This window comes from Neophocaena asiaeorientalis, unplaced genomic scaffold, assembly GCF_003031525.2.
Source record: "Neophocaena asiaeorientalis asiaeorientalis breed wild unplaced genomic scaffold, Neophocaena_asiaeorientalis_V1.1 scaffold348, whole genome shotgun sequence".
In the NCBI taxonomy this organism is placed as follows: Eukaryota; Metazoa; Chordata; class Mammalia; order Artiodactyla; family Phocoenidae; genus Neophocaena; species Neophocaena asiaeorientalis.
Genome location: NW_020172672.1, coordinates 2,219,524 through 2,246,809, shown reverse-complemented (window position 1 = coordinate 2,246,809; position 27,286 = coordinate 2,219,524). Strand labels below are relative to the sequence as shown.

Sequence of the window (27,286 nt, the reverse complement as noted above, 5' to 3'; positions counted from 1 at the left end):
TTTTTTTTTTTTTTTTTTTTTATAAATTTATTTATTTATTTTTGTCTGTGTTGGGTCTTCATTTCTGTGCGAGGGCTTTCTCCAGTTACGGCGAGCGGGGGCCACTCTTCATCGCGGTGCGCAGGCCTCTCTCTCACTGTTGCGGCCTCTCCCGTTGCGGAGCACAGGCTCCAGACGCGCAGGCTCAGTAGTTGTGGCTCACGGGCCTAGTTGCTCCGCGGCATGTGGGATCTTCCCAGACCAGGGCTCGAACCCGTGTCCCCTGCATTGGCAGGCAGATTCCCAACCACTGCGCCACCAGGGAAGCCCAACATTTTTAATATTACATTGTTGAATTTGTTTTGGTAGGCAGTTAAGTAACTTGCAGGTCAGTTTCACCTCTTTAGACCTGTTTGTAAGCTTTCCTAGGGTGAGTCGAAAGCATTCACTTCAGCGATAGTTGAGCCCTCCCAATGTTCTAAGTGGGTCTCCACTGAATTTCCTAGTGAATCACTGAGGATTTCGATTCTGGTTGGTCAAAATTTGAAAGTCTCCCTGCCTTGCGTGAACTCTGAGAATTGTTTAGCCTATAACTTACTAGTTTTTATTTGCCTAGCCTTGTGGAGTTCCACTCAATGTATACATGGCCTCTTGGAAAGACTCATGCAAATACCTGGAGCTCTTTTTCTTTTCTTTTCTTTTTTTTTTTTTTTTGGTCTAACTTCCTCCTTTCCAGAACTTTGCCCTGCAACTTCCAGCAACCTCACCCTCCCCAAACTCTGATCCCCATTTCCTCCAACCAGTGAAACTGCTAGATTCTATTTGGGTCTTACTCCCTGTGGTGGTGATTTAGAAATTGTCTCCACACAGAAAGCTATGGTGATCGTAGAGCTACATGACTTTAATTCAGCAGCCTATTAAGAGGATTATATACCATGACAAAGTGCAGTTTATTCCAAGAGTGTGAAGATGGTTCAATATAAGAAAACTGGTTGATGTGATACAACATATTAATAGAATGAAGGCAAAAAAGCCCACATGATCATCTCAATATACAGAAAAAGGATTTGAGAAAATTCAGCACCTTGCCACATTAAAAACACTCAGTAAACTAGGAATAGAAGGAACTTCCTCAACATGATAAAGGTCATATATGAAGAATCCATATACGGGTACGTCATAGTCAATGATGTAATATTGAAAGCTTTTCTTCTAAGATCAAGAACAAGACAAGTATGCTTGCTTTCACCACTTCTATTCAACATAGTGTTGGAAATTCTATCCAGAACATTTAGGCAAGAAAAAGAAATCAAAGGCATACAAATTGGAAAGGAAGAAGTAAATGGTCTCTGTTCACAAATGATACAATCTTATACGTAGAAAACTCTAAAGATTCCACCAAAAAAACTTAGAATTAATAATAGACTTAGCAAAGTTGCAAGATACAAAACCAGCACATAAAATTAGTTGAGTTTCTATACATGAGCAATCTGAAAAGGATGTTAAGTAAACATTTCCATTTACAATAGCATCAAAAATAATAAAATACTCATAAATAAATGTAACCAAGGAGACAAAAACTTGTACATTGAGAACTACAAAATTTGGCTGAAAGAAATTAAAGGCATGCTTGTACATTGAAAACTACAAAATTTGGCTGAAAGAAATTAAAGGCATGCTTGTACATTGAAAACTACAAAATTTGGCTGAAAGAAATTAAAGGCATGAATAAGTGGAAATACATTCCACGTTCATGGATTAGAAGAGTTAATATCGTCAAGGTGACAGTACTATCCAAAGCGATCTGCAGACTCAGTGCAATCTTTATCAAAATCTCATCTGCCTTTTTGCAGAAATAGAAAACCCCATCCTAGAACTCATATGAAATCTCAAAGGACTCCCTAATAGCTAGAGTAATCTTGAAAACAAACAACAAAGTTGAGGGACTCACAACATCCTGATTTCAAAACTTGTACAAAACTGCAGCATTCAAAACAGGGTGGTACTGACATAAGGACAGATATATAGAGCTGTGGAACAGAATAGACAGCCCAGAAATAAGCCCTCTCATATATGGCCAAATGATTTTTGAAAGGGTACCAAGACCATTCAGTGAGGGGAAAGACAGTCTTTTCAACAAATGATGTTGGGAAAACTGGATATCCACATGGAAAAGAATGAATTTGGATCCTTGCCCTACATCATATACAAAAATTAACTAAAAATGCATCAAACACCTGAATATGAGAGCTAAGATTAAAACTCTTAGAAGAAAAGATAGGGAAATTTTTTTCATGACATTGGATTCAGTGATGATTTTTTGATATGACACCAAATGCACAGGCACAAAAGAAAAAAGATTAATTGGGTTTTACCAAAATTAATAATTTTATGACTCAAAAGATGCTATAAAGAGAGTTAAAAATAACCCACAGAATGGGAGAAGATATTTGCAAACCATATATCTGATAATGGATCAACACCCAAAATATATAAAGAACTCTTACAACTCAACAGCAACAACAAAACAACCGGATTCAAAAATAAGCAAAGAACTTGAAGAGACATTTCTTCAGAAATATATAAATGGGCAATAAGCTCATGTAAAGATGTTCGACATCACTAGCCTTTGGGAAATCCAAATCAAAACCACAGTGAGATACCGTTTCACATTCATCAGAATGACTACTATCCCAAACCCCCCCAAAAATGAAGGTGACAAACATTGATGAGGATGTGGAGAAATTGGAACCTTGGGCAATGCTTTTTGAAATTTAAAACGTGGTACAGCTGCTGTAGAAAACAGTTGGGCAGTTCCTCAAATTGTTAAACATAGAATTACCATGTGATCCAGCAATTCAATTCCAGATATACACCAAAAATAATTGAAAACAGGAACTCAAACAGACACTTGTACACCAGCGTTCGTAGCAGCATTATTCACAATAGCAAAAATGTTGAAACAACCAAATATCTATTGACAGTTGACTAAACAAAATGTAGTATGTACATGCAATGGAATATTATTCAGCCTTTAAAAGGAATGAAATTCTGATACCTGTTACAACATGGATGAACCTGGAAGACATTATGCTAAGTGAAATAAGCAAGACACAAAGAACAAATATTTTATAATTCCATTTATATGAGGTATATAGAATAGGCAAACTCGTAGCGACCTAAAGTATAATAGAGGTTACCAGGGGCTGGGGCAGGGAGGAGCGAGGAGTTATTGTTTAATGTATATAGAATTTCTATTTGGAATGATGAAAAAGTTCTGGAGATGGATACTGGTGATGGTTGCACAACATTGTGAATGTACTTAATGCCACTGAATCATACACTTTAAAACGGTTAAAGTGTTAAATATTATGTTGCATATATTTTACCTCTACACAGACAGTAAGTTGTTTGTCCAGTGGTGCTTGATTTTGTGTTACATATATTTTACCACAAAATGATTAGATGAATAGTGGGTTGTGTGACCAATAGAGCTTGACTGGTGTCTAGGGAAAATTAGTGAGATTATCTTGGGATAGAAAAACCCTGCAGGTAGATAGGGGGAAAGTAGAGTGTTTGTCAATTTAGTGTTCATAACTCAACAGTGGCTATCATCATTGGGGTTAATCGACTGTTTTGTTTCATTTTAATGAATTATTTTTTCCAGAATAACAGATTGTGAAACACTGCTTTTTTACTTTATAACCTTCAGATTTTAAAGAGAAGAATCTGAAGGAAATGAAGGATTTTTCCTTCTCTATCATGATAGTAAGCAATAGGGACCCTGACTATGGTGGTAGAACTACGGAATGACCAATTCTTCCTCTGGAATATATTATCCCTGAGGATTGTTCTACAACCATTATCCCAGCATTGCTTATTCAAGCCAGCCCCCAAACAAGTTGACTTCACAGACTTTTTTCTAAAGCAGTTGTTCATATTTTCTACAAAGATGCAGTATAGCAAAATGGTTTAAAACTTACACTTAGCAATCAAACATCCTAACTTAGTGTCTGGGCTTTGCAAAGAGTTAACTGTGTGACCTTTTATAAAGTTACTTAATCTCTTCCTGCCTCACTTTTTAAATTCACCTGTAAAATATGAGTGATAAACACTTCGTGTGTTTGTTGAGAAGACTAAATGAGATAATATACATAGAGTACCTAGCATAGTACCTGGTACATATTAAACTCTTAATAAATATTAGTTGTTGCTGCTGCTGCTGCTGCTCTTATTTGGAAACAAGCTCAAGATCCAGACCTGGAGACAGGAGGAGTCCACAAGACGGCATGTCTTGTTTAATTTTACAGGGCTCTTATGCTAGGCACATTTTCTTTCCCTCCCAGTCCTATGATGGTGTCATTCTTACGCCATCTGTACTTTTTTGTGTTTAGACTTCTCTTCCAAATTAGAGGCCAAGCGGTCCATTTTAATCTTGCCACATTTTAAAAATTTATTGGCACATTATAACCAGGGTTCACTATGGAGTACGTTTTCATGCACTCACTTTTTAAAAAAGTCTATTGAGTCCCCGTCTTTTTCTTTCTCCCTCTCCCTTCAACCCCTTTTGGATAGTAGATGCCAAGAACTGAATTAATTATACTCTTCAGCTCCATAATACATTGTCCTCATCAGTACGTGCAAGGTCCCTCTTTGGTTTTATTTTTACCTTTCATCCCTAAACCTCACCCTGTATCCTTCCCTCACAGATAATGTGTCTTTACATGTCCTTAAATATGCATGCATTTTTGTAAATAGGTAATACTGTTCTGCAGGAATGTGTTTTTAAGAAGATTTTATATTATTAATACCAACATTACATTTTAAAACTCTGTTACTTTGTGTATGATTATTCAGTGCTTCTGAATTTTAATTATCTCTCAGTTACCTGTTCCCCAAAGCAGCAATCCCCCACCTTTTTGACACCAGGGACCGGTTTTGTGGAAGACAGTTTTTCCACAGATGGTTGGGGGTGGGGAATGGTTCAGGTGGTAAAGCAAGTGATGGGGAGCGGCAGGTGAAGCTTTGCTCGCTTGCCTGCCGCTCACCTCTTGCTGTGTGGCCCGTTTCCTAACAGACCATGGACCACTACCAGTCCACGGCCTGGGGGTTGGGGACCCCTGCCCCAAAGGATGAACACCTAAATTACCATCAGTTCCTCAGTACCACAAAACATGCGGCAATTAACATATTCTTACATTACCCTTGATAGGATGATCACATTGGTCCAAACTGAGATGCTTTTGACATTGAAGGGGACTATTTTAATTACAGAGACAACAGGCGTATATCAAGACTCCCAAACAAACCAAGATATGTGATCCACCCTATTTATAGAAGATTTTCCTAGGACGTAGCCAATAATCAGCAGTTATATACTGGGATAGCCCTTCCCCCTTCTGGTTGTTTCTAGCTGGCATCTGGTTAGTGCATGTGCTGGCCTGGTTACTGCATATTTTAAATACCACCATTGCTAGAAACTACTCATGAGGGAGATGTGTGGGTCACAGGTAAGAGGCATCCTTAATTTCAATAAGTTTGAGTTCCAGTCCATTCTTGCCTTATTAATAGATGGATGGACTTTTTAATCTCTCTGTCTTCCTGTATTTCAAGACTTTTCACATTTGTACTTTATATTTATTCATCCTTTCTCCATCAGACTATCTAGTTTGGGGTTGTCGCAGGCACTACTAGTTTTTTTTGTTTTGTTTTTTTGTTTTTTTTAACATCTTTATTGGAGTATAATTGCTTTACAATGGTGTGTTAGTTCCTGCTTTACAACAAAATGAATCAGTTATATATATACATATGTTCCCATATCTCTTCCCTCTTGCATCTCCCTCCCTCCCACCCTACCTGTGCCACCCCTCCAGGCGGTCACAAAGCACGGAGCTGATCTTCCTGTGCTATGCGGCTGCTTCCCACTAGCTATCTACCTTACGTTTGGTAGTGTATATATATCCATACCTCTCTCTCTCTTTGTGACAGCTTACCCTTCCCCCTCCCCATATTCTCAAGTCCATTCTCTAGTAGGTCTGTGTCTTTATTCCTGTCTTACCCCTAGGTTCTTCATGACATTTTTTCTTTCTTAAATTCCATATATATGTGTTAGCATACGGTATTTGTCTCTCTCTTTCTGACTTACTTCACTCTGTATGACAGACTCTAGGTCTATCCACCTCATTACAAATAGCTCAATTTCGTTTCTTTTTATGGCTGAGTAATATTCCATTGTATATATGTGCCAGGTCTTCTTTATCCATTCATCTGATGATGGACACTTAGACCATCATCGGATGAATGGACACTTAGACACTTGTTTCCATCTCCGGGCTATTGTAAATAGAGCTGCAATGAACATTTTGGTACATTCCCACCTCAGAGGCACAGCACTGACTCCTGGCTGCAGCACCAAGAGCCTTTCATCCACACGGCTCAGAATAAAAGGGAGAAAAACTAGAAAGAAAGAATTAGAAGAAAGGAAGAAAGGAGGGAGGTAGGAGGGAAGGAAGGAAAAAAAGAAAGAAAGAAGATAAAGTAAAATAAAATAAAGATAAAATATAATAAAGTTATTAAAATAAAAAAATAATTATTAAGAGAAAAAGAAAAAAAAAAAACGGACGGTTGGAACCCTAAGACAAATGGTGGAAGCAAAGCTATACAGACAAAATCTCACACAGAAGCATACACATACACACTCACAAAAAGAGGAAAAGGGGAAAAAATCATAAATCTTGCTCTCAAAGTCCACCTCCTCAATTTGGGATGATTCCTTGTCTATTCATGTATTCCACAGATGCAGGGCACATCAAGTTGATTGTGGAGCTTTAATCCGCTGCTTCTGAGGCTGCTGGGAGAGATTTCCCTTTCTCTTCTTTGTTCTCACAGCTCCCAGGGGCTCAGCTTTAGATTTGGCCCCACCTCTGCTTGTAGGTCGCCAGAGGGTGTCTGTTCTTCGCGCAGACAGGACGGGGCTAAAAGGAGCCGCTGATTCGGGGGCTCTGGCTCACTCAGGCCGGAGGGAGGGAGGGGCACGGGCTGCGGGACGAGCCTGCGGCGGCAGAGGCCAGCGTGACGTTGCACCAGCCTGAGGCGCTGTGCGTTCTTCCGGGGAAGTTGTCCCTGGATCCCGGGACCCTGGCAGTGGCGGGCTGCACAGGCTCCCCGGAAGGGGGGTGTGGATAGTGACCTGTGCTCGCACACAGGCTTCTTGGTGGTGGCAGCAGCAGCCTTAGCATCTCACGCCCGTCTCTGGGGTCTGCGCTTTTAGCCGCGGCTCGGCTTGTGCCCATCTCTGGAGCCCCTTTAAGCAGCATTCTTAATCCCCTCTCCTCGCGCACCAGGAAACAAAGAGGGAAGAAAAAGTCTCTTGCCTCTAAGGCAGGTCCAGACTTTTCCCCGGACTGCCAGCCGTGGCGCACTAAACCCCTGCAGGCTGTGTACACGCCGCCAACCCCAGTCCTCTCCCTGCGCTCCGACCGAAGCCCGAGCCTCAGCTCCCAGCCCCAACCGCCCCGGCGGGGGAGCAGACAAGCCTCTCGGGCTGGTGAGTGCCAGTCGGCACCGATCCTCTGTGCGGGAATCTCTTCGCTTTGCCCTCTGCACCCCTGTTGCTGCGCTCTCCTCCGCGGCTCCAAAGCTTTCCCCCTCCGCCACCCGCAGTCTCTGCCCGCGAAGGGGCTTCCTAGTGTGTGGAAACCTTTCCTCCTTCACAGCTCCCTCCCACTGGTGCGGGTCCCGTCCCTATGCTTTTGTCTCTGTTTTTCCTTTTTTCTTTTGCCCTACCCAGGTACGTGGGGGGTTTCTTGCCTTTTGGGAGGTCTGAGATCTTCTGCCAGCGTTCAGTAGGTGTTCTGTAGGAGTTGTTCTACGTGTAGATGTATTTCTGGTGTATCTGTGGGGAGGAAGATGATCTCCACGTCTTACTCTTCAGCCATCTTCCAGGCACTACTAGTTTATTGACAACTACTCTTAGTGCAGTAACTCCATATAGCAACCACTACATAGTTTATAAAGGAGTTTTTCAGATTTAATGTTATTGGAGCTAACAACTACCTTTTGAGATAGAGAGGACAGAATTTGTAATCCTTACGTTACAGAAGAAGAAGCTGAGGATCAGAGATACACTCACTTGTTTTAGTCTGCATACCAGGTAAGTTATGGAGTTGAATTTGTGGCCAGGTCTTATGACTTTAATTGACTTCTGCAGAATCTAAAAGGTACAGGAAAATGGATAAATTTCTATTTGTTGTAAAGCAGGGACTGTCCAGTTTAGCTTTATGTTTTCCTCAGAATATAATGCAGTGCCTGACACACAGTAAGTGATCAATAATTTTTAATGAGTAAGTGGACTGAGGATTATGTAGGTATCCATGGGGCCCAGGTTTAAACTGGTAGTATTGCTACTCAGTTCTTCGGTGACTCCCGTTTATTGCAGCGATGCTTCAAATTATAGATAAGTTCAGTTTGTAAATGTTGTAACCATAGAAAGGGACTTCATGTCAGTCCAGAAATTCTCATATTAATTGGTGTGGTTCATTTACAATTGAAGTAGCAGTAAGCATGGTTATAAACATGCCTATATAATGTGATGGGGGGAATAGACTACACTTGTTTGTTTATAGAAAATTTTGATAACATTTTTTTCCACTCTCCTTTTTTTTCTTTTTAATTTTTATTGGAGTATAGTTGCTTTACAATGTTGTGTTAGTTTCTACTGTACAGCAAAATGAATCAGCTATACATATACACATAGTCCCTCTGTTTTGGATTTCCTTCCAATTTAGGTCACCGTCCACTCTCCTTTTTTTTTTTTTTTAAAGCGGTACGCGGGCCTCTCACTGCTGTGGCCGCTCCCGTTGCAGAGCACAGTCTCCGGACGCGCAGGCTCAGCGGCCATGGCTCACGGGCCCAGCCGCTCCACGGCATGTGGGATCCACCTGGACCGGTGCACGAAACCGTGCCCGCCGCCTCGGCAGGCGGACTCTCAACCACTGTGCCACCAGGGAAGCCCCACTCTCCTTTTTTAATCACTGTTCTGTAGCTTTAAATAACCAGTAGCAGAGTCCCTTTTCTTCCTAATTACTATGTTGCATTCAGCTGCTTAACACATACTTCCTGTTCCCAGGATCCCCAGAGGCAGCTCTAGTGTTTGGTGAGGATATTGGATTTCATTGAAAGATTTTCTCCAGATAGTTTTTTCCAGTAGTGAGAGAGGCTGGTTGGCCTCAACCACCTTGCTCAAACCTGTCAGAGTCTTAAAAGTTATTTCAAAGCCTTTTATAATCAAGGTCCACCTACCTTTGCATCTGATCTAAATTAACTACCTCCCATCCCCTTTCCAATACCTCCCACCCACTATGATTCAAATTGAGAGTTTTCTGAGGGAAACCACTTAGTCACATAACATTTTCGTACCCTACCCTTTAAAGAAACTGAAATAGTCCTGTTCCAGTGGAAGTTCTTTCTATTATGTATTCTTCTTTTCATTCTCTAGCTGTAGGTCCACTGCACATGAGGTATGATATTTCAGTTAGACATTGCCTGCTGCTTCCTTCTTTGGCCATGTGTTTCCATAAATCATAGATCGATTCGCTACTGCTTGTGTTAATATTGTGAGGGTCACTTATAAGCTTTCCTCTCACCTTTTTAATTATCTGTTTTCTGTTGAAATCAGTAGAAGAGGCTACTGATTATGGCTGTTTTTTCCGGTTGTGCCGCCAGATACTTGTTTTTCAGTTGTTTCCTAACTATCTCCTTTCTCTTTGCACTGTTGCTTTGAATTCTACAGTACCTGACATAAAGAAAGCCCTACGGAAGTTCCCTTTTCTTTCATTTCTTTTTATTGCATAGATAAAATCCCTTTATAAATGGTTTTGTAAAATGAAGTCCTTCCCACAACTTAGTGTTTGGTCCATGGAAAAATTACCTTGGTAGTCAATTTTCATTCTTTTTTAAATTCAGTTTTATTTTATTGTGGTAAGAACACTTAAATGAGATCTACTCTCAACAGATTCTTACGTGTCTAATAAGGCTGTTGTTATCTATAAGGCACAATGTTGTACATCAGATTTCCATAACTTCCATCTTGCATAACTGAAAATTTATCCTTGTTTAAAATAATCACACATTGAAGTGAAGAATAGAATGGTAATTGCCGGGGGCTAGTAAAAGGGGGAAATGGGTAGTTGCTAATCAATAGGTTATCAGTTATCTATAGTGAATAAAACTTGGCAATCACTGTACCCAAGGATGTGGTTATTTGTACTTGAGGTATAAAAGGAAAGAAGAGTGAATTTGGTGATTTAGTCCTGTCATGAAGCATAAGTTACCTTTTTAGTTCCCAGGTTTTCTGCCAACGCCTGCAGTACTGCCCCCTCAATTCAAACTAGGAAAAAAGAAAAAAAAAAGAACTCCCAAGGTCATTTCTTCCAAAGCACCACCATCCACAAACTCTCCTGAAGTTAGGAGAAGTATTGAGGGGATGGTTTGTTTAAGAATCTCTCTCCCACTAAATAAGGAACCGTTCATTTGCCAATTAGTTTAAAGCATAGCTTCTTCTAAGCAGGAAAGTCAAGATTTGGGGCCTCTGAATGCCACCAACAGAATCAAAATCAAATGTGAGCAGAAGTACATCTTAAAAGAATCAGCATTATTTTTTCACTGAGCTCAGTATAGATCTTTCTTTTTATATTCACCTAACCATGTTGATCATTGTGTTTGTATTTTTAGTCCTGCCTGGTCTGAGTGGGCAACTCTCGGTACTCTTGACCTCTGTTGGTTATACTAATCATTTACCTTGCTCATGACTAGCCACCAGCTACATCACAGTCTTAACTTCCCCACCTCCTACCCCCCCCACTCCCCAACCCCCACCCTTGCCACATGGCCTTTCCTTTCTCCTTCTCCTCTTCTCTAATCCCTTTCCTTCTTCTTCACCCCTATCTCCTTTACAACTCCTCCATGCTTTTCTTAGGGCTGGGCTTCAACATCGTCGGTGGCACAGATCAGCAGTATGTCTCCAATGACAGTGGCATCTTCGTCAGCCGCATCAAAGAGAACGGGGCTGCAGCCCTGGATGGGCGGCTCCAGGAGGGTGATAAGATCCTCTCGGTGAGAACTGGCTTCCACCTCCTTCACTGTCCCTGGCTCCCTAGACCCTAGTCCCTACCCCCAACTCCTTCCTTGGGAAGATTCCTGCCTGCCCTTTTGGATCAGGAAATACAGTAAGGAAGACTTGAGAATGGGTTAAGATTAAAGTATAGTATGTAGTTAGAAACTATGCAGTTTAATATTTTGACGGATAACTGCATTCTCTCCAGAACACTGGGAACTAGGTTCCATGGTGAAGAAGGACTTGAAAAATACAGGGGTTAAGAAGAGAGCCATATTACTCAAAAAGCTTTGGTTAAATGTAAATTATTGAAAAATGAGAATGGTTAGAAAGTTTTGAGAACTCTGTGCCAGCAGTATGCTGAGAACTTTAAACTTATTTAATATTGTAGCAACCCTATGAAGTGGTACAATTATTATGCCTACTTTGCAGCTAAGGAAGCTGAGGCTTGGTGGGGTCAAACAGCTTGCTCAAGGTCATTCAACTAGTGTATGGCAGAGGACTTGGTCTGTGAATTTGGAACCTCTACTCTTAACCCATATACTATATTGCCTCCTAAAAGATAAGTGAGGAGCTAGGGTTCGTTATCCTAAACAGAAAGTTGCATGGTTATTTAATAATAGAGTTTATGTATGGTTCTGTATAAAAACTGAAATTAGTCTTTTCTATTCAGGGTAGAATTAGGGAACAAAAAGACATAAACCTCAGTGTGAGAGAATTTATTAGACACAAGCCAAGATAAGGAGCCTTTCTTATGTGAGCCATCACCTCAGAGAGAAAAGAAATTATTTGAAGGCCACTCAAGTTTTTTAAAAAGGTATGGTAGGAGATAAGTGTTAATGAAAAGAAAAGTAGATATCTAAGAAACTGAGCTCATTTGTCTTTAAAATTTTTAGCAAAGAGGACTTGACTTTATCAAAATAAAAGAATTATTACAAAGATCTCTACAAGATATAAAACACTACAAATACATGTACGACATTGATTCAAGGTTATGTTCTAGCCAATTAAGGAAAAAGTATGTGAAAGAAGAGAGGAAGAAATGCCAGGCAAAGAAGAGGCAAAAATATAAGACAGGTAACGGAGAGAAAAAAAGGACGACAGAAAGAGAAAAAGATGGAGCTTATGCAAGAGGAAAAGGCCAGCATATTCTCTATTCTATCTAGGGCTATATTCCCTGACTCCAGTTTCCCTGCCAAGAGTTTGCTCCAAAATTCAAATTCTAGATCCTGTTTCTTAAGAAATATTGCCTCACCATCCTATTCCCACTGTATCCTTAAGTGAACTTGTTAGGTATTAACCATTAAATTGTTCCATCTATTCTTGAGCTCACTTTATCTCTTTGATGTACTTAAGTACTCACTTATAATTGGCTTTGGAGTCTCTGTAAAATGATGCTAAATTATTTATTAGCCTATATTCTCATTTATTCTTTATGGGATTCCCTAGTTTCCTCACATGGTTATTTTTCCATGTTGTAAAATTTGCTCCAACTCTTTCTTTTAACTGTTGCCAGATAATCAGACTAATAATATGTCCTTTCCTTAGTCCATATCCATTTTGGGTAACTAATAGAAGTATCATTAAGTGGTCTAGATTTCAGGTGAGTTATTATTGACTATTAATTTAATCTTTCCATTTCTCCCTAAATAATGCCCATGTTTTATCTTAATTTCAAGTTCTAAAATTAAATAACTGCATGATTTATCATGCAGTTTCTCCTTTCTCATCAAAAGTGAAATTTAATTTTTTGTGATCACTGTGGATGAATGTAAATGATTTTTAAGACCCTGTTGTATCTGACAACCATGAAACAAAAACAGATATTACCAATAGGAGAAAAGATCAGAAGTTGAGATGAGGGTTGGAGAGTCCTTACCCAAAGTTCATTTGTATGTGTGTGTGATGGTGAGAATGCTTTAATATTTATATAGGCTATCAGAGAACCTGGGAAAATTATATTTTTGTAAAAAAATAAACTATCTAGGTTTCTCATTTCTCCTGTGTGTCTACCTAAATGAAGGGAGGTAGATAGTCAAGAATAGTCAGTTCTCAGTGAACTCTACATGTTTAATGAAACTTATAACTTCAGGGAGATGTAGCTGATTATAGGATACAGATTAATATTCCATTTTGACCAAACCTATTATATAACAGAATGGCATGGATTGGGCCATTAGTCAGCTGCATTTCCTATTCTCTTCAAACAGAATTCTTACTTTGGTGAATAAAAGAGTTAATAGTCATCAACATGTATTAACTATTGTATTTGATGGCCTGCAGAGCACTGCCAGGTGCCATGGAAAATTAAAAGAAAATGAAAGACCAGTCTGTGATCTTAGATCAATGGGGAAGACCCACCAGAAACCCTCATCCAATCAGCTACAGAGACGTTGAAATATACAGAATCCTTTAGACAAAGTACCTTTAAGGAAGAGTCTTTGTCTTCTCATCTCTATCCGCAGCATGTAGGCCTGTAGCTGGCACAGAGTAAGCATCTAGTAAATTATTTGCTCTGTGAATGAATTATAACTTTTTTGGTTTGGCTTGATTAATTGGAGCTAGATAATCTATTTTTTTTCTTCCTTCAACTTTAATGAAAAAAGAGGACCCCTCCCCCAAAATTGTAATTCACTTCAAGATTTGGGGGGAAAATGAAAATATCCAGAGTATAATCTGAGGTCAGTGCTTATTAAATTGAGCCCATTCTTTCTATATTTTATACACCTGTATTTGTATTATCCTATATAGTTAGTGCTCCAGTAACTCTTACATTATCCTAAGGTAATGTTAGATTATCCTAAGGCAATCCAAAATTATTAATCATCCAAGAAAACATATTTTAACTCAGTTTACTCCTTTCCTAAGGCAAGAAATAGGAAACTCATAGATTGATAACCACAGTTAAAGCAAAAAACTGTATGACTCCCCATCAGTTACCTAGAATGCCACAATCCCAGCACTCTGAACATTCAGTTAGCAAAATTTTCTAGCATGTTGCAAATCTGTCATATCTCAAGTTTAATATAACTTAAAATATCATGAGTTAAGGAAACTGAAGTAGCAAGTTTAGCAGTATTCTAAAATTTCTCAGTTGAATGAATAGCTCTTAATAGTAAAAGTGAGGTCCAAGGAATCTGGCCATCACCTGGGAGCTGATTACAAATGCAGAGTCTCAGAAAGCTCCTCAGACCCAGACCCACTCAGATAAAAATCTGCATTATAACAGATCCTTGGGTAAGCCCATGAATAAAGTTTGAGAAGCACTGCTGTAGGCAAGTGTCTTTCAAACATTTTGAATTATGACCCATAACAGGAAATACTCACATGCACACACACATAACTGAAGCAAAGTTTAACAAAATAATACCTATTTCTTCTATATAGGATGCATTCTAATATTTTGTGTTTTCTTCTAATTTCACTTACTTAAAATTAAATACTGGTCTTGACCCACTGGATTGACTTCACTATCTTTTGGAATGGGTCAACAGACTTACATTTGAAAAATCACTACTCAGTAAATGGAAAATCACTGATGGAATCTGTGGATGCATAGGCTATGGATTAAGTAGGCTGGGTGTGGAGAAGACTCAGGCAGTTTAGGTTAAAGCCAACTCAAACTTCACCAGATTGCTAGGATGGGACCTAATAATTTGCACTTTTAACAAGTTCCCAAGTTAATTCTGCTGGTCCTGGGATCATACTTTGGGAACCTCTGGTCTATATTAGTAAGGATGGTGATAAAGAGAAAGTGGATTCCACATATATTTAGGGGTAAAAATCTACAGAACTTGGAGGTTAGTCAGTATGAGCTGGAATCTGTAAAAACAGTTAGAGGAGGTAAATATTGGAAAGCAAACTTGGCTTTGGAGTAGAGAGATATATTGTCAATTGAAAAAGAATCATCATTTGTTTTATAGAGCTGGTTTACCTCCAGCATACTTGGGCAAAGGATGAGAAATGGTTCTTTAAAAAAGAAACTCCCTTTGCATTTCTAAAAGGCCTCTTTTTTTTTTTTTTAAGCAATTAGAGTAACTGACCTCATATATTAGGATACCTTTAGAATTAACTAGGAGGGTTGAAAGGTATAATTGGGCTGTGCTCCTTTGCCTGATGTCACCCAATGTCCTTCTTCCCTGCTAGCAAAAGGAAACTCATGTGAGGACCAAGATTACACACTGTCATTGGCAGCTAGAGCTGCTATTAGAGTCTAGGCCTTTCAGCTTTGTGTAATATCAATAAGTGTCACCTAGGCTTTGTGTAGTTATGGCTTTTGCAGAGTATACTCTGCAGCCAAACCTCAGGAAATCGTGTGGCATTTATTATACTCAAATGTTGTTCAGAGCAGTATTCGGGTACTATAGGGGTTATAATGATGAGTTGAGATCCAGCCTAAGTTATTTATAATCCAATGTAAAGTGTTATAAGACAGAGTTCAGTCTAAGCTTTAAGATAGTTACATGGTATGGAGATTCAGGAAGTAAATCATTCACATCTAGTGCAGTTATCTAGAAACGCCTCGTCAATGAAGTGGCACTTAACTAAATTGCTTTTTTAATGTGAATGCCACTTCAGTATATAAAAATGAATAAAAATACTAACATATGAACGCCATGTGTTTTCATACAACTCTAAATTCTTTTTAACGTAGAGTATAACACATAAAACTGAAACTCCAAAACCAATAAAAATTTAATTTACAACATTAATGTGATGGATAGTGATAGGCTGCAGAAATAAAATTCTTGCTTACAATGTAAATTTCTAAAGTTTAGTGTTGTTAGTGAAGGTTTGGGGGCTGGGCTGCTTGAGTTTGAATCCTAGCTTTGCTACCTCCATTCTGTATGTCCATGGAAAGGTTGCATAGCCTCTCTAGTTTTATTACTTATAAAATGGGGTTCCTAACTTACAGGACTATTGTGAAGATTAAATAAGTTAGTACATGTAAAATGGGTAGACAGCTCCAGACATGATAATAAATACACAGTGATTCCCGGCTATTAAAACGGACTGCTACAGCAAAGATTATTTTGAGCTCAGTATTCCTGTCATTGAATGTCATGTAGTGACTCAGTTTTCCCACTTGGATTCATATCATTATGAAACTTGGCTCTGTTATGGAGCTATGACATCTTTGGCATTTGTTGACAAGACTGCATCACTAACTTATTTGTCTGCCTCTGAGAGAAAATACCTATTTCTTTACAATGAGAAATGCAGTTACCCTATGGGCAAGTTTAGTTACGTGAGTATTCCCACTACCATCAGCAATCTCATACCTATTCTCTCTCTACCAGGAATTAACTAGAAAACTGAGTCTGAGAATTCACTGTGATGGTTCTAGAAATTCTGCAGTTCTTTCCCTTTGACGAATCTACCGGCCAGAAAACCAAGACATAATCAGAAGGTGGCTTGGTAGCATGAAATCACAGTCTATCAACTAGAAAACCCTGTATTCATTTCTACACTATAGGTAGCATGACTGATCGTATTTAAGATCAGTCTTGGGAGATAAATAGAATTTTTTTAAAGGGAAAGGTATTCAGATGATGGGTATAGCTTGAGCACAGGTATGAAGGTAAGAATATATGTTTTATGTCCCAGGATCAGTGAGTTGTGTGATTTAGCTAAAGCATAGGATGTATGAAAGGGTAATGAAAGATTAAACTGGAAAGGTAGGTTTCCAGTCCTTCATTTCCTGGAGGACTTTGCATACCAGAATGAGAAATCAGACATGCATGCTTTCCTCCCCTGCTCCCAGTTTTGTGTTTGTTTTTGAGCAATAAAGTGGCATGAACAGAATTATACTTTAGGAAGATTGATCTGGAGACGTAGTGTTTGAATAGGTTAGAATGAGGGAGGACCCAGAGGAAAGTAAATTAGAGAGAAGGCGATCCCAGTAGTTCAACTGAGAGTATTCATAACCTAAAGAGAGGGGCAATAGAAAGAAAATAACATATGAGTAATGTTATTATGTTAGACTACAGGAGTTGCCAATATATTGTATGTAAAGATTGACAGAGAGAGTTTTTAAATATTACCAAAATTTTAGTCTGAAGGAATGGTAGTGTCAATAAGAAAGAAGTCAGGATAGTTTGGTTTTGTGGGAAATGAAAAAGAGGCTTTGGATATGTTGAGTTGGGGTCTTAACAGAATATGCCCCAGCTGGCAGAATAGGTACCCAGCAGGAAACCGGCAAATCCAGAAGTAGAAGTAGGGATGAAAATGTGGGAGTTGTCTAGCAGATTATAGTTGAAATTGTGAAAATTCACCATGGGAGAGAAGAGGACAAAGGACTATTGATACTGAGGAATATTTACTTACCTTAAGAAGGAAGGAAGGGATACAGAACAGTACAAGAACTAAGAGATCCAAGTGTTCATAAGCTAAGACAGGAGAGAACTGCAGAAGGGAGGAGGTGGTCTGAACACTGAAAAAGGGCTATAGGATTTGGTGTAACTGAGAACACAAGGAAATAGAGGGAGTGGATGGTGAGGAAGTGGAGACAGTGCATGAAACAGTTCTTTCAAAAAGATTGGCAAAGAGGAGAGAAAGAAGATGGGAAGAGGGTGATGGTGGGTTCCAAGAAATACTTGTGTGTGTGTGTGTGTTTTAATAGCTGAGGGTAACTTTAGTTGAGAAGGAGCAGAGAACAGTAATACTTAAGGAATCAAGAGGGTAAGTGACTGCTTAAGTTCTGTCAGGAGGCTAGAAAGAACGTGACCAAGAGCACTAGTAAATGGGTTAGCCTAGATAAAGGACTCTAATTCAGAAGTAAGGGGGAAGCAGCACTAAGAGAGATCAGGGAACTGCGGGGAAAGGAAAGAAAGTGGAGAGAAGTGTTTGTCAGAAGTTCTCAGTATTCTCAAGAAAGATAAGGCAAAGGAATCTGCTAAGAAGAGAGATGTGATTGGAGTTGGAGTTTGATGGTAGGAAAGGTCTTGGAACAGCTACCACTGCATATTTATTAGGGAGTTCACCAGATGAGAAGGGTTGTAAGGATGCAGCAGGAGCCACCTAGTATGCGTCTGTGGTAGAGAATGTGACTGTGTTTCTTTCTCTAGGAATATTAAACACACTGATGACAAGGAAAGTGAATGCAGTGTGTTGCCCAGGACTGGAAAGCTGGCAGAAGATCGTGGGGATGAGGGATTCTAATAGTTTTCCAAGTGCTTTTTTGAAATAATAGGAACTCCTAGATGTGTAAAATGCTTCGATGAGGATAAAGGGGGAATTCACAGAGGTATAGGAAGTATGAAGAAAGTAGAAATTGTTTTTTTTTTTAAGAATTTGAGATATTGGAGCTGTAGCATGCCTAATGTTGAAGGCTTATGCCAATTGGCGATTAGAATGGAATAGAGCAGGAATTCTTCACTTTGGAAAGGTAGACAGTTTATAAGGCCAAAGGGTTGATAGATTAATTCACAAGGATATTGGCAGGAAATAGTGTGGAGGGACAATTTTGAACCTCTTGGAGAAGGAAAACTGTGACAAGGAAGATGAGAAGGTTGAATAAGTCAGTGACTTGATCTTCGACTGAGGAAAGAATAGCTGGTGAGTCAAGGTGGACGAATAATCGTGCAGAAGGAGCAGTAAAAGGCCAGGGCACTTTAGTCTTCCTTCCAGGATACAAAACCCCTATAGCCCTAGCTTCTACACTTACTATGACTTTGGGTAGATTATGTAGCCTTGCTAAGCTTCAGTTTTTTCATCTGTGAAAACAAGATAAAAGTAGTGTCTACCTCACAGGACTATTGTGATTATTCAGTGAGATAATGTATGTAAAACATATAGCACAGAACCTACCAAATATATTAGATGTTCTTGCTGCCGTTGCTGACATTGACATGTATAAAAGATACGTAGATTTTGCATAAAGTAGGCTATGCTGTGTCACTGAGTGCAGCATAGAATAGATACCACTTGTGGCCGGTGTCACTCCTGACACTGAGCAGTGTTAATACCAGAGTCCTTCACATCTGTCACCTTTAAGTAGTAGGACTCACCTTCACCGAAACATTTTAGAAGTTTGTATCATCACAGAAATACAGTTTTTAGTAAATTTGAGGAGGATAGGGATATCCATGGAGTCAAGGGAAATTGTTCAAAAGAAAACAATAGAAGGAGCTAGTAGATTTGTACCACATCAAACTAAATTGTGGAAGAGCTTCTCAGAGTTGTATTTCTAGAGCTGAAGCTGGCCATGCCAGGGATTAGACATATAAAGGATAGAGTGGTAACCTGGGAGACCATGTTAGCTGTAGGGAAGCAGGTTGATGCTCGTGGAAGACATACAAATACAGTAACAGAATCCCAAGTGTCAAAACAGGGCAGGCAGTAGGAGCTCAGAAAGGAGAGATTCCTTCCGTTGTTGTTGTTGTTGTAAACTTAGGTACTCTTCAGATGGCCCATGTAACCTCAGTTCTAGGAAAACATAGCTTCAAAAATGAAAAAAGTTACTCTGAGTTCTAAGTAACTTTACCCCTTCTTCTAGCCCTTGGAATTTGCTCTGTAGGAGTTTGTTTTTTAAATCTTTGGTCACATGAAAGTAAATCTTTGACTTATGGGAGTTCACATTCTACGTCTCTTACTACTTTTCCTTGCTGTTTCTGGCAGGTAAACGGCCAAGACCTAAAGAACCTGCTGCACCAGGATGCTGTAGACCTCTTTCGTAATGCAGGCTATGCTGTGTCCCTGAGAGTGCAGCACAGGGTAGGTGTCATTTGCTGCCACCAGGCTTTTGTAACTTGTGAATAAATCATGTGGTGTAATTTTCAGTAGTGTGTTTGGCTTTTTTCCTTTCACTGTCATTCTTTTGAAGAACCTGTCTGGCACAGGCAGGGGTCTTCTGAGACTTCTGCTTACCATTAAAGGAAATTTATAGCAGTATGTTTGCAACCCAGGTCCTAGCTTCAAGGTAATGTGCCCTAAAGATAAAGCTTGACAACCAAATTAAAATAAATGGGGAAAAATACAACCAGAATCAATTTTATTTCTTACTAGGGAAGGAAACGTATGTCTGCCCTTGAACATTCTTATTTATGAAACTCTAAGTGCAACGATGGTGGGTTTTTTGATACCCACTATGTGCTTTTCCCTGTCACCACAGCGAGCCCTTTTCTTATCAACCTGGGGATCCTCTTGACCAAAGTTCTAGTGCTCAAAGGGGAGCTCCAGGAAAAAGGAAATGGGATTCAGAATTCAGTCAAGTTAGCACCGATTCTACATCCATTCCTTAGTTCCTAGTGTTTTATAATTTGGATAATGAGAAGAGAAGCCTGAGTGGACATAATTCCTCCCATAGCACGAAGGACTTTGGAATGCATTTACAACACAGTTTAATTGTACCTTTAAAGTTACTCCCTCTTGAACTGATGCTGTCTTTGCTTCATTAACTCCTGAGTGAGGCTTCATAGTTCAACAGGAGATAGTGAAAAAAAAGTGGAGAGGGCAAGGCACGAAAGATATCTGAGAAAACAGCTGGGGTTGCAAGCAGAATCTCAGCGCGCTGGATTAGAAAACAGGTTGATAGGAGACATTGGTATTCAGCTGCTTCTGCCTTGGCTCTTCTTTGTTTCGAAAGCATGGGAGAATATATGCAATAGGTAAAGGCAAGCAAATATAGGCATACGCTTTAGATATGATTAGAGTTCTTTTTGCAGGCATGTGAGAAGTGATTTCCAAGGTTCATTTTTTAGGAAACATCCATAAATAACTCCAAACAAAACAGATTCTTCTGGTCAAGGAATTGGCCTAGCCCTAAAAACCATGTCTCTCTACTGAGTGTGTTCTCTCAGGACATCTCATCAGGAAATGAATGAAAGATGTAGAGGTGGGATAGAGGATAGAAAAGGTAGTTTGTTCAGTCTTGTCTTTCAGATTAGGGGGTCAGAGTTTCATGGATTGTAATGAGGAGATTAAATCTAACTAAAGATGGCATCGCCGTTGCTGCCACTTACCTATTAAAAGTTAATGTTAATCTAATTCGAAAAGATACATGTACCCCAGTGTTCATAGCACTATTTACAATAGCCAGGACATGGAAGCAACCTAAGTGTCCAGATGAATGGATAAAGAAGATGTGGTGTGGGTGTGTGTGTGTGTGTGTGTGTGTGTGTGTAATGGAATATTCCTCAGCTGTAAAAAAAAGAATGAAATAACGCCATTTGCAGGAACATGGATGGACTTAGAGATTATCATATTAAGTGAAGTAAGTCAGACAAAGACAAATACTGTATGATATCACTTATATGTGGAATCTTAAAAAGTGATACAAATGAACTTATTTATGAAACAGAAATAGACTCATAGACATAGAAAACAAACTTACGGTTACCAGAGGGGATAGTGGGGCAGAGGGGGGAGAGATAAATTAGGAGTTTGGGATTAGCATATACACAGTACTATGTCTAAAATAGATAAACAAGAACCTACTGTATAGCACAGGGAACTATATTCAATATCGTGTAATAACTATAATGGAAAAGAATCTGAAAAAGAATATGTATATAAGTGAATCGCCTTGCTGTACACCTGAAACTAACACAACATTGTAAATTAACTATACTTCAGTTTTAAAAAACAGTTTAAAAAAAAGGTAATGTTAAGAAAGGCTACCTTTTACAAAATTGATTGAAATAAAGAAAGACCACCAGCCTCAAAATGGAATGCTTAGGCAATGAAAAATTATAACTGTTAGGATATGATTTATTTTTACTTATTTACCTTTGAGTCTTTTACTTCCATTCCGTATAGGTTTCACCTTTATCTTTGCCTAGTATTACAGAATAGGGGATGAAGGACAGGACCCCACCTTCGGAAGGAGTGGGTACCTTTTGGGAATTGGAAGTATTTCTAAATAATGGCATTGCACCTGTGTTGACATTGCTCAGATCTGCTCTTATTGCACTCTGATGACTGATAATCTTTCTAGAAAGATGGACACACCCTGCCCCTGGCCAGTAATTTCCAGGCTCCCTATAGGATCAACAGGCTTCACCTCATATCTTCATTTTCCTGGTATGATACACATATAGCTTGGTGGAGACAGTACAGAAATAGAAAGAGGTTATCTCAGGGGTCCCTGTAGGTCAGTAGCACAGCAAGGTTAAATGCCTCCCCATCAGATTTATTTTGTTTCCGAAGAATTGGTGAGATTGTTGTATCAACTCAGGACAAACAGAGAGGACTCCTGTTCGATAGTGCTTGGGGTTTACAGCTTTGGGTGGTATAGAGACTGTAGACCCAGGTAATGTGTCAGCTTGGACATTTCAGTTGTGGTAAACACACATTGGTCACTAGAGTTAACATTTTTCTTCCCCTTCCAGTTACAGGTGCAGAATGGGCCTCTAGGACATCACGGTGAAGGGGAGCCAAGTGGTATCCCCATAACTGTGGTGCTGGTGCCCGTGTTTGCCCTCATCATGGTAGCAGCCTGGGCCTTCATGAGATACCGGCAACGACTTTGAAAAGCTTGCTTTCTTCCAGTGCTCCCGGAGAAGAAGATACATTTCTCTCTTTCTCTCACCCTCCTCCCTTGCCATTCTCCCATAACTTTCCCTCTCTCTACATAGCCAACACACAATTTAAAGAGACTGCTACCCAACCAGAACCTTGCTGCTCAAAATCTCTAAACCCTCATACTCTGGTGGGAGAGTAAAGGCCTTGTTTGAAGGAATGCTGAAAGAAGGACTTGCTTAGAACAAATGAAGAGTTATATATTTTACTAGGACCACCAATAGAAGTTCAGCTGCAACCCAGGGAGGGAGAGGTCCAGTCTTCCCATCACCATGCGTGATTCCTTTTTTCTTACCTGGCATGTGTCAAAGATCAGCTGTAATAAGAGGAAGAAAGGATTTTTCTCTTTAATGATCTTCGTTGGGAAGTTTTTGTGTCCTTTATTTAATTTCTAACTACCTACTTGGGCACCTACTTTGTATCAAACAGAGGTGAATGAAGAGAGAATTTCTACTTTTTTAAGAAAGCAAAAAAAATACACACACACATATACATATTCATATATGATAGTATAATAGTGATGCCTTATGGAGAATTAAAGAGAAAGCAACTCTGGTTTCTGATGTAAGAATTAAGGGGTAATCTTAATTGAAGAATTCGATACATAGCAGGAGTGAGAGAGTGAGCCTTAAGAGAGGATGCAACTAATTAAAAATCTTAGAACAATATTTCTTCTCATAATAGCTGCAGTGAAGTTGAGGTAAAATGCCATAATCCAGCTTTGTGCAAGTCAGTCTATTTAAAAAACTCGGGAGATGTAAATATAAACCTTACTAATCTCTGGGCTACCCTAGTGACTGTTTTGGTACCTTACAGACCTGATAAAGGATCAGCTGGAATGACTGTGGTCAGAGCTATAACTATGGCGATGGGGCCAAACCAACCCAGTGAAAAAACTCAGGCTATCTACCAGTCTTGTTTCGACTAACAGGCAAAATCTGAGAAAGGGACTGCTGCCAGCAGGATGGGCATGAAATCAGCTCTGCTTCAATTCAGTTAAGTTGAAAGGATTTGGATTGCTACTGTTTTTTGAAAGGTTCTGAACGCTGGTTATGGCTTTTAATGAATAAATCATTTTGCGGGGAAGGCGAAGAAAAGAGTTTTGTTTGTTTTAGGGGCTAGGGAAGTTTGGTGGATGTTTCAAGGAGAAACCTTATGGATGAATGGATGTTAGGGAATACCAAGGATATAAATGAGGTGGGAACCCTCCTGTTCGTGTGGTATTGAAGGTTGGTTTTAAAGCACTAAGGAGAGCTGAACCAAGACTAATTTTCTGGCTTAAAGAAAATCATTTCCATCCTCTAAATATACTGGCCAGGCTATAGGCTTTATATAATCTTGACAGCAAGAGTATGAAAACTTTCCCTCAGGCAGTCAGTTGTGTCCAATTTTTAGCATGGATGATCTGGTAAGAATTTTATAAATGTTGATTGGACATCAGCTTTGTTACGACTTTTACAAAGAAGCAAAATACATAGCCTCCATTCCTAAAGGGTTGTTTTTGTTGTTGTTCCAGTTGGGAAGAGAACACCTTTACACATAAAATAATATACAATTACCTCCATAGGCAGGGCAGTGTAAGTTAGTGTCAAATTTATATTGCAAACCAAAGGGAACGGTTACTGAGAATAGAGGCACTTGAGAAAGTTCCGTGGAGGAAGGGGACAAGTTAAGGACCCTTGAGGAGCTCACAGTCAAGAGAATTCATAAATAGATGAGAAGTTAAAAGTATATCATCAGGTTAAGTAATAGTTGAGAACAATAATAAAAGATGGTACTTTTCAGAGTATGATGCAGCTACAAAGACGTGCAGACACATTTTCTTTTTTCTTTTTTTTTTTTTAGGAACTCAGAAAAAGAAAGCTGTCACGTAATGGCATCAGGCCAGAGTGGAAAGGGAAGGCTTTTAAAAATAAAAACCCCAGTTAAGACCTTGCCTCTGGGTCACCTATTGGTATAAGAAGAAACTTGCTGTAAACAAATCCTAAGAGGATTTCTGCCTTCAGACCTGAACCGTTCAGTACCTCTGAGACTCACTTAGACAACTGCATTCAGTATTCCAGTTCTCACCTCAGCCAGCTCCTCTGTGGAGGCACAACCTCGGGTGCCCTCCCTGTATCTGGAGGAATGTGCAGCAGCTTCTGCAGTGGGCCTGCTTTCCTCCCAGGATTCCTTTCGGGGTTTGGACATTAACTCCTGAGAGGACCTTGAGACATAACAAAAGGAAGCAAATGGCAAGCAGGAAGGAAAGCTATTTTGTTTGTTGTTTGTTGGTATATGTAAATAAAAACACCTATCTCATCATTGGTAGAGGTTTTGCTTTGGTCGATAATAGGGATTCCAATGCACTTTAATAATTCAGGTTTTCTCTGGAATTAAATAGCATTTAAAGATCAATATAGTAAAAGTTTAGGCAAGTATGCTACTTCAATTATATTCTTATTTCTGATTCTCTAGAAAATTCAATTATCATAGATGAAGTATTGGAGTCCATTGTAGGTCATTAAAAAATTCATCCTATTTATAGATTGAATCTAAGATTTCTATCACTTTATCGATTGTAGCTAATATTCTTCCCACCTAAATTACTATGTTCAAAATTTTAAAAATTGAATGAGAATCTTTTTTAAGACATTTACTTAAAACACTTTGCTACATTTATCATCCTATATTATACATACAATTCTAATAAGACGTTGTTTGCTTCAGTCGTCTCTCTTTTCCTGCCAAGTTTTAACCAATGCTATTGATTTAACTTAATCACACCACCTAGACATGTATAATAGAAAAAGGAAATTAATACCTGTTACTACATTCTGTGCCAGGTACTAAACTAAACCCTGATTGGTAACACTGTTTCTTCATGCCTCACAACTCTGAAGCCTAAGTATTGTTAAAAAGACACTAAAGAAAAGAGAATAAATTGTTCTACTAAGATTACATAGGTGGTAATAATAGAATCAGGATTTAAACTCAGGACTTCAGGTGCCACCACCAATATTTCCTTACTGGCAGTGGTTCTCAAAGTGAGGTCTCTGGACAAAAACATCAGCATTACCTGGGAACTTGTTAGGAAAGCAAATTCTTGGGCTCTACCCTAGACCTACTGAATCAGAAATTGAGTAGGGCACCCAGCAGTCTGTTTTAATACTCCCTCCAGGTGACTGATGCACATTAAAGTTTGAGAATCACTGCTCTATGCCAATAGTCACCTTTTTCTCAGGTTAGAATCACCCAGAGAGCTGATAAAAATTCTGATGCCCAGGCTGCACCTAGATCAATTAAGCAGAATCTCTAGGGGTGGGAATAGGGCAGCAGTAGAACAGAGTTCATGTAATTCCAGGGTGCAGTGTCAGGAAAAAAAAAAAAACGCTCTGGCATTTAAACCTAGACACTTTAAATTATTGAATTACATACAGGCATTGCTCCAGCCAAAAATGAGAATTGCACTTGGGCCTTTTTGGAGCCCAGCTCCCCATTAGCTTCTGCCTCAAGTATAGATGTGGAATTAGAAGTGGAGCAGTATTTGGCTTCTGATTTGCTAAGGACTGACCAAACTCCAGCAAAATGTATTAGCGTGTCAGTGTGTACCTCTATTAAATTAAAATCAAATCATAGAACATTGGAGCTAAAAGATTCTAGGATGAATCTGTCTTAAAGATGAGAAAATCAAGGTTCAGAGATGTGAACTAACTTAACCCAGATCAAAGACTTAGTCTGTGGCAGAGGTGCCCTTTCTGTCTCATATATATGTCTTGAATGTATCCACTATATGAACATAGACAAAGCTATCCTTTTTATCTCAGTCCACTTCCATCTTCTTTCTTTGGGCCTTAAATAAAGATCAGAAGAACTGATTGACAGCTGAAGGGTATTGCAAGCATCATGCAGAATTGGGAGATTACACAGAGTAATCTGAGAAAGACCTTGTATCAAATTCAATCAGATGAGCTCTTCTGAGACTAGTTCCAATAGTTCAAAACTAGAAAAGTATTTTTTTTACGTTGGACATTGTTTTTGTTGTGTAGATAAGCAATTTTTAAAATATTTTTTTAAATGAAACAAGGTTCTCAACTATGTGGGGGAGTAGAGTTCATGTAATTTCATGTGAAGACAATAAACATTATAACTATTTTAGTTGAAATTTATCTTTGGACAGATGAGAGTTTTTTTCTTCATTCAACAAATGAGTGCCTACTATGTGCTAGGTGCTGAAAATATAAATTAAATATGGTCACTCTAAGCTGAAATAGCTCATTATCTGAAAGTGGGGCAGTATTTGTTGGTGATCTTGATGTTAAAGTATTTTTCTGATATCACCTAGAAATAGTAGATTGAGTTGTGAAGCTCTTTACCTCTCATTTATAATAGGTTTACTGTTGGTTGGTATCCTGGGGTAAGCCCCTTTTGCTGTTTCTCTTTTTATCTGCAAATCTTTTTGAGACAAGCACTCACATCCGAAAGGGCAATTGCTACCAAAAGGAAGACAGTATTTTAAGGAATTCTGTTCTGATCAGAACCAAGTTCTTAACAGCCATAGTGTCTTGCCTGATGTTGATATTTATAGAGAGACTCCAAAGCACTTGATCTGCTTACCTGATATACTTGACGATACTGTAATAACCTATATGATAAGAAAGCATTGTTGTGTCTAAAGAATCAAATTATAGCAAC

At 39.1% G+C, this 27,286-nt stretch overlaps 2 protein-coding genes across 5 annotated transcripts in view; both read left to right on the top strand.

The window, feature by feature from the left end:
- Positions 1 to 26,744, top strand: part of SYNJ2BP (synaptojanin 2 binding protein) — an 82,703-nt gene extending 55,959 nt beyond the window's left edge. For 2 of the 4 annotated variants that reach the window (XM_024739623.1, XM_024739624.1), the window contains exons 3-5: positions 10,955 to 11,091; positions 19,712 to 19,807; positions 22,423 to 26,744. In XM_024739623.1, the coding sequence (XP_024595391.1) occupies positions 10,955 to 11,091; positions 19,712 to 19,807; positions 22,423 to 22,563 (374 nt within the window). In that variant the 3' untranslated portion in view covers positions 22,564 to 26,744. The remainder of the gene's footprint in view (positions 1 to 10,954; positions 11,092 to 19,711; positions 19,808 to 22,422) is intronic. The other 2 variants (XR_003002497.1, XR_003002496.1) reach the window with 2 other exon arrangements.
- COX16 (cytochrome c oxidase assembly factor COX16) overlaps positions 1 to 27,286 on the top strand; it is a 122,011-nt gene that overhangs the window by 56,112 nt on the left and 38,613 nt on the right. The window lies entirely within an intron of this gene.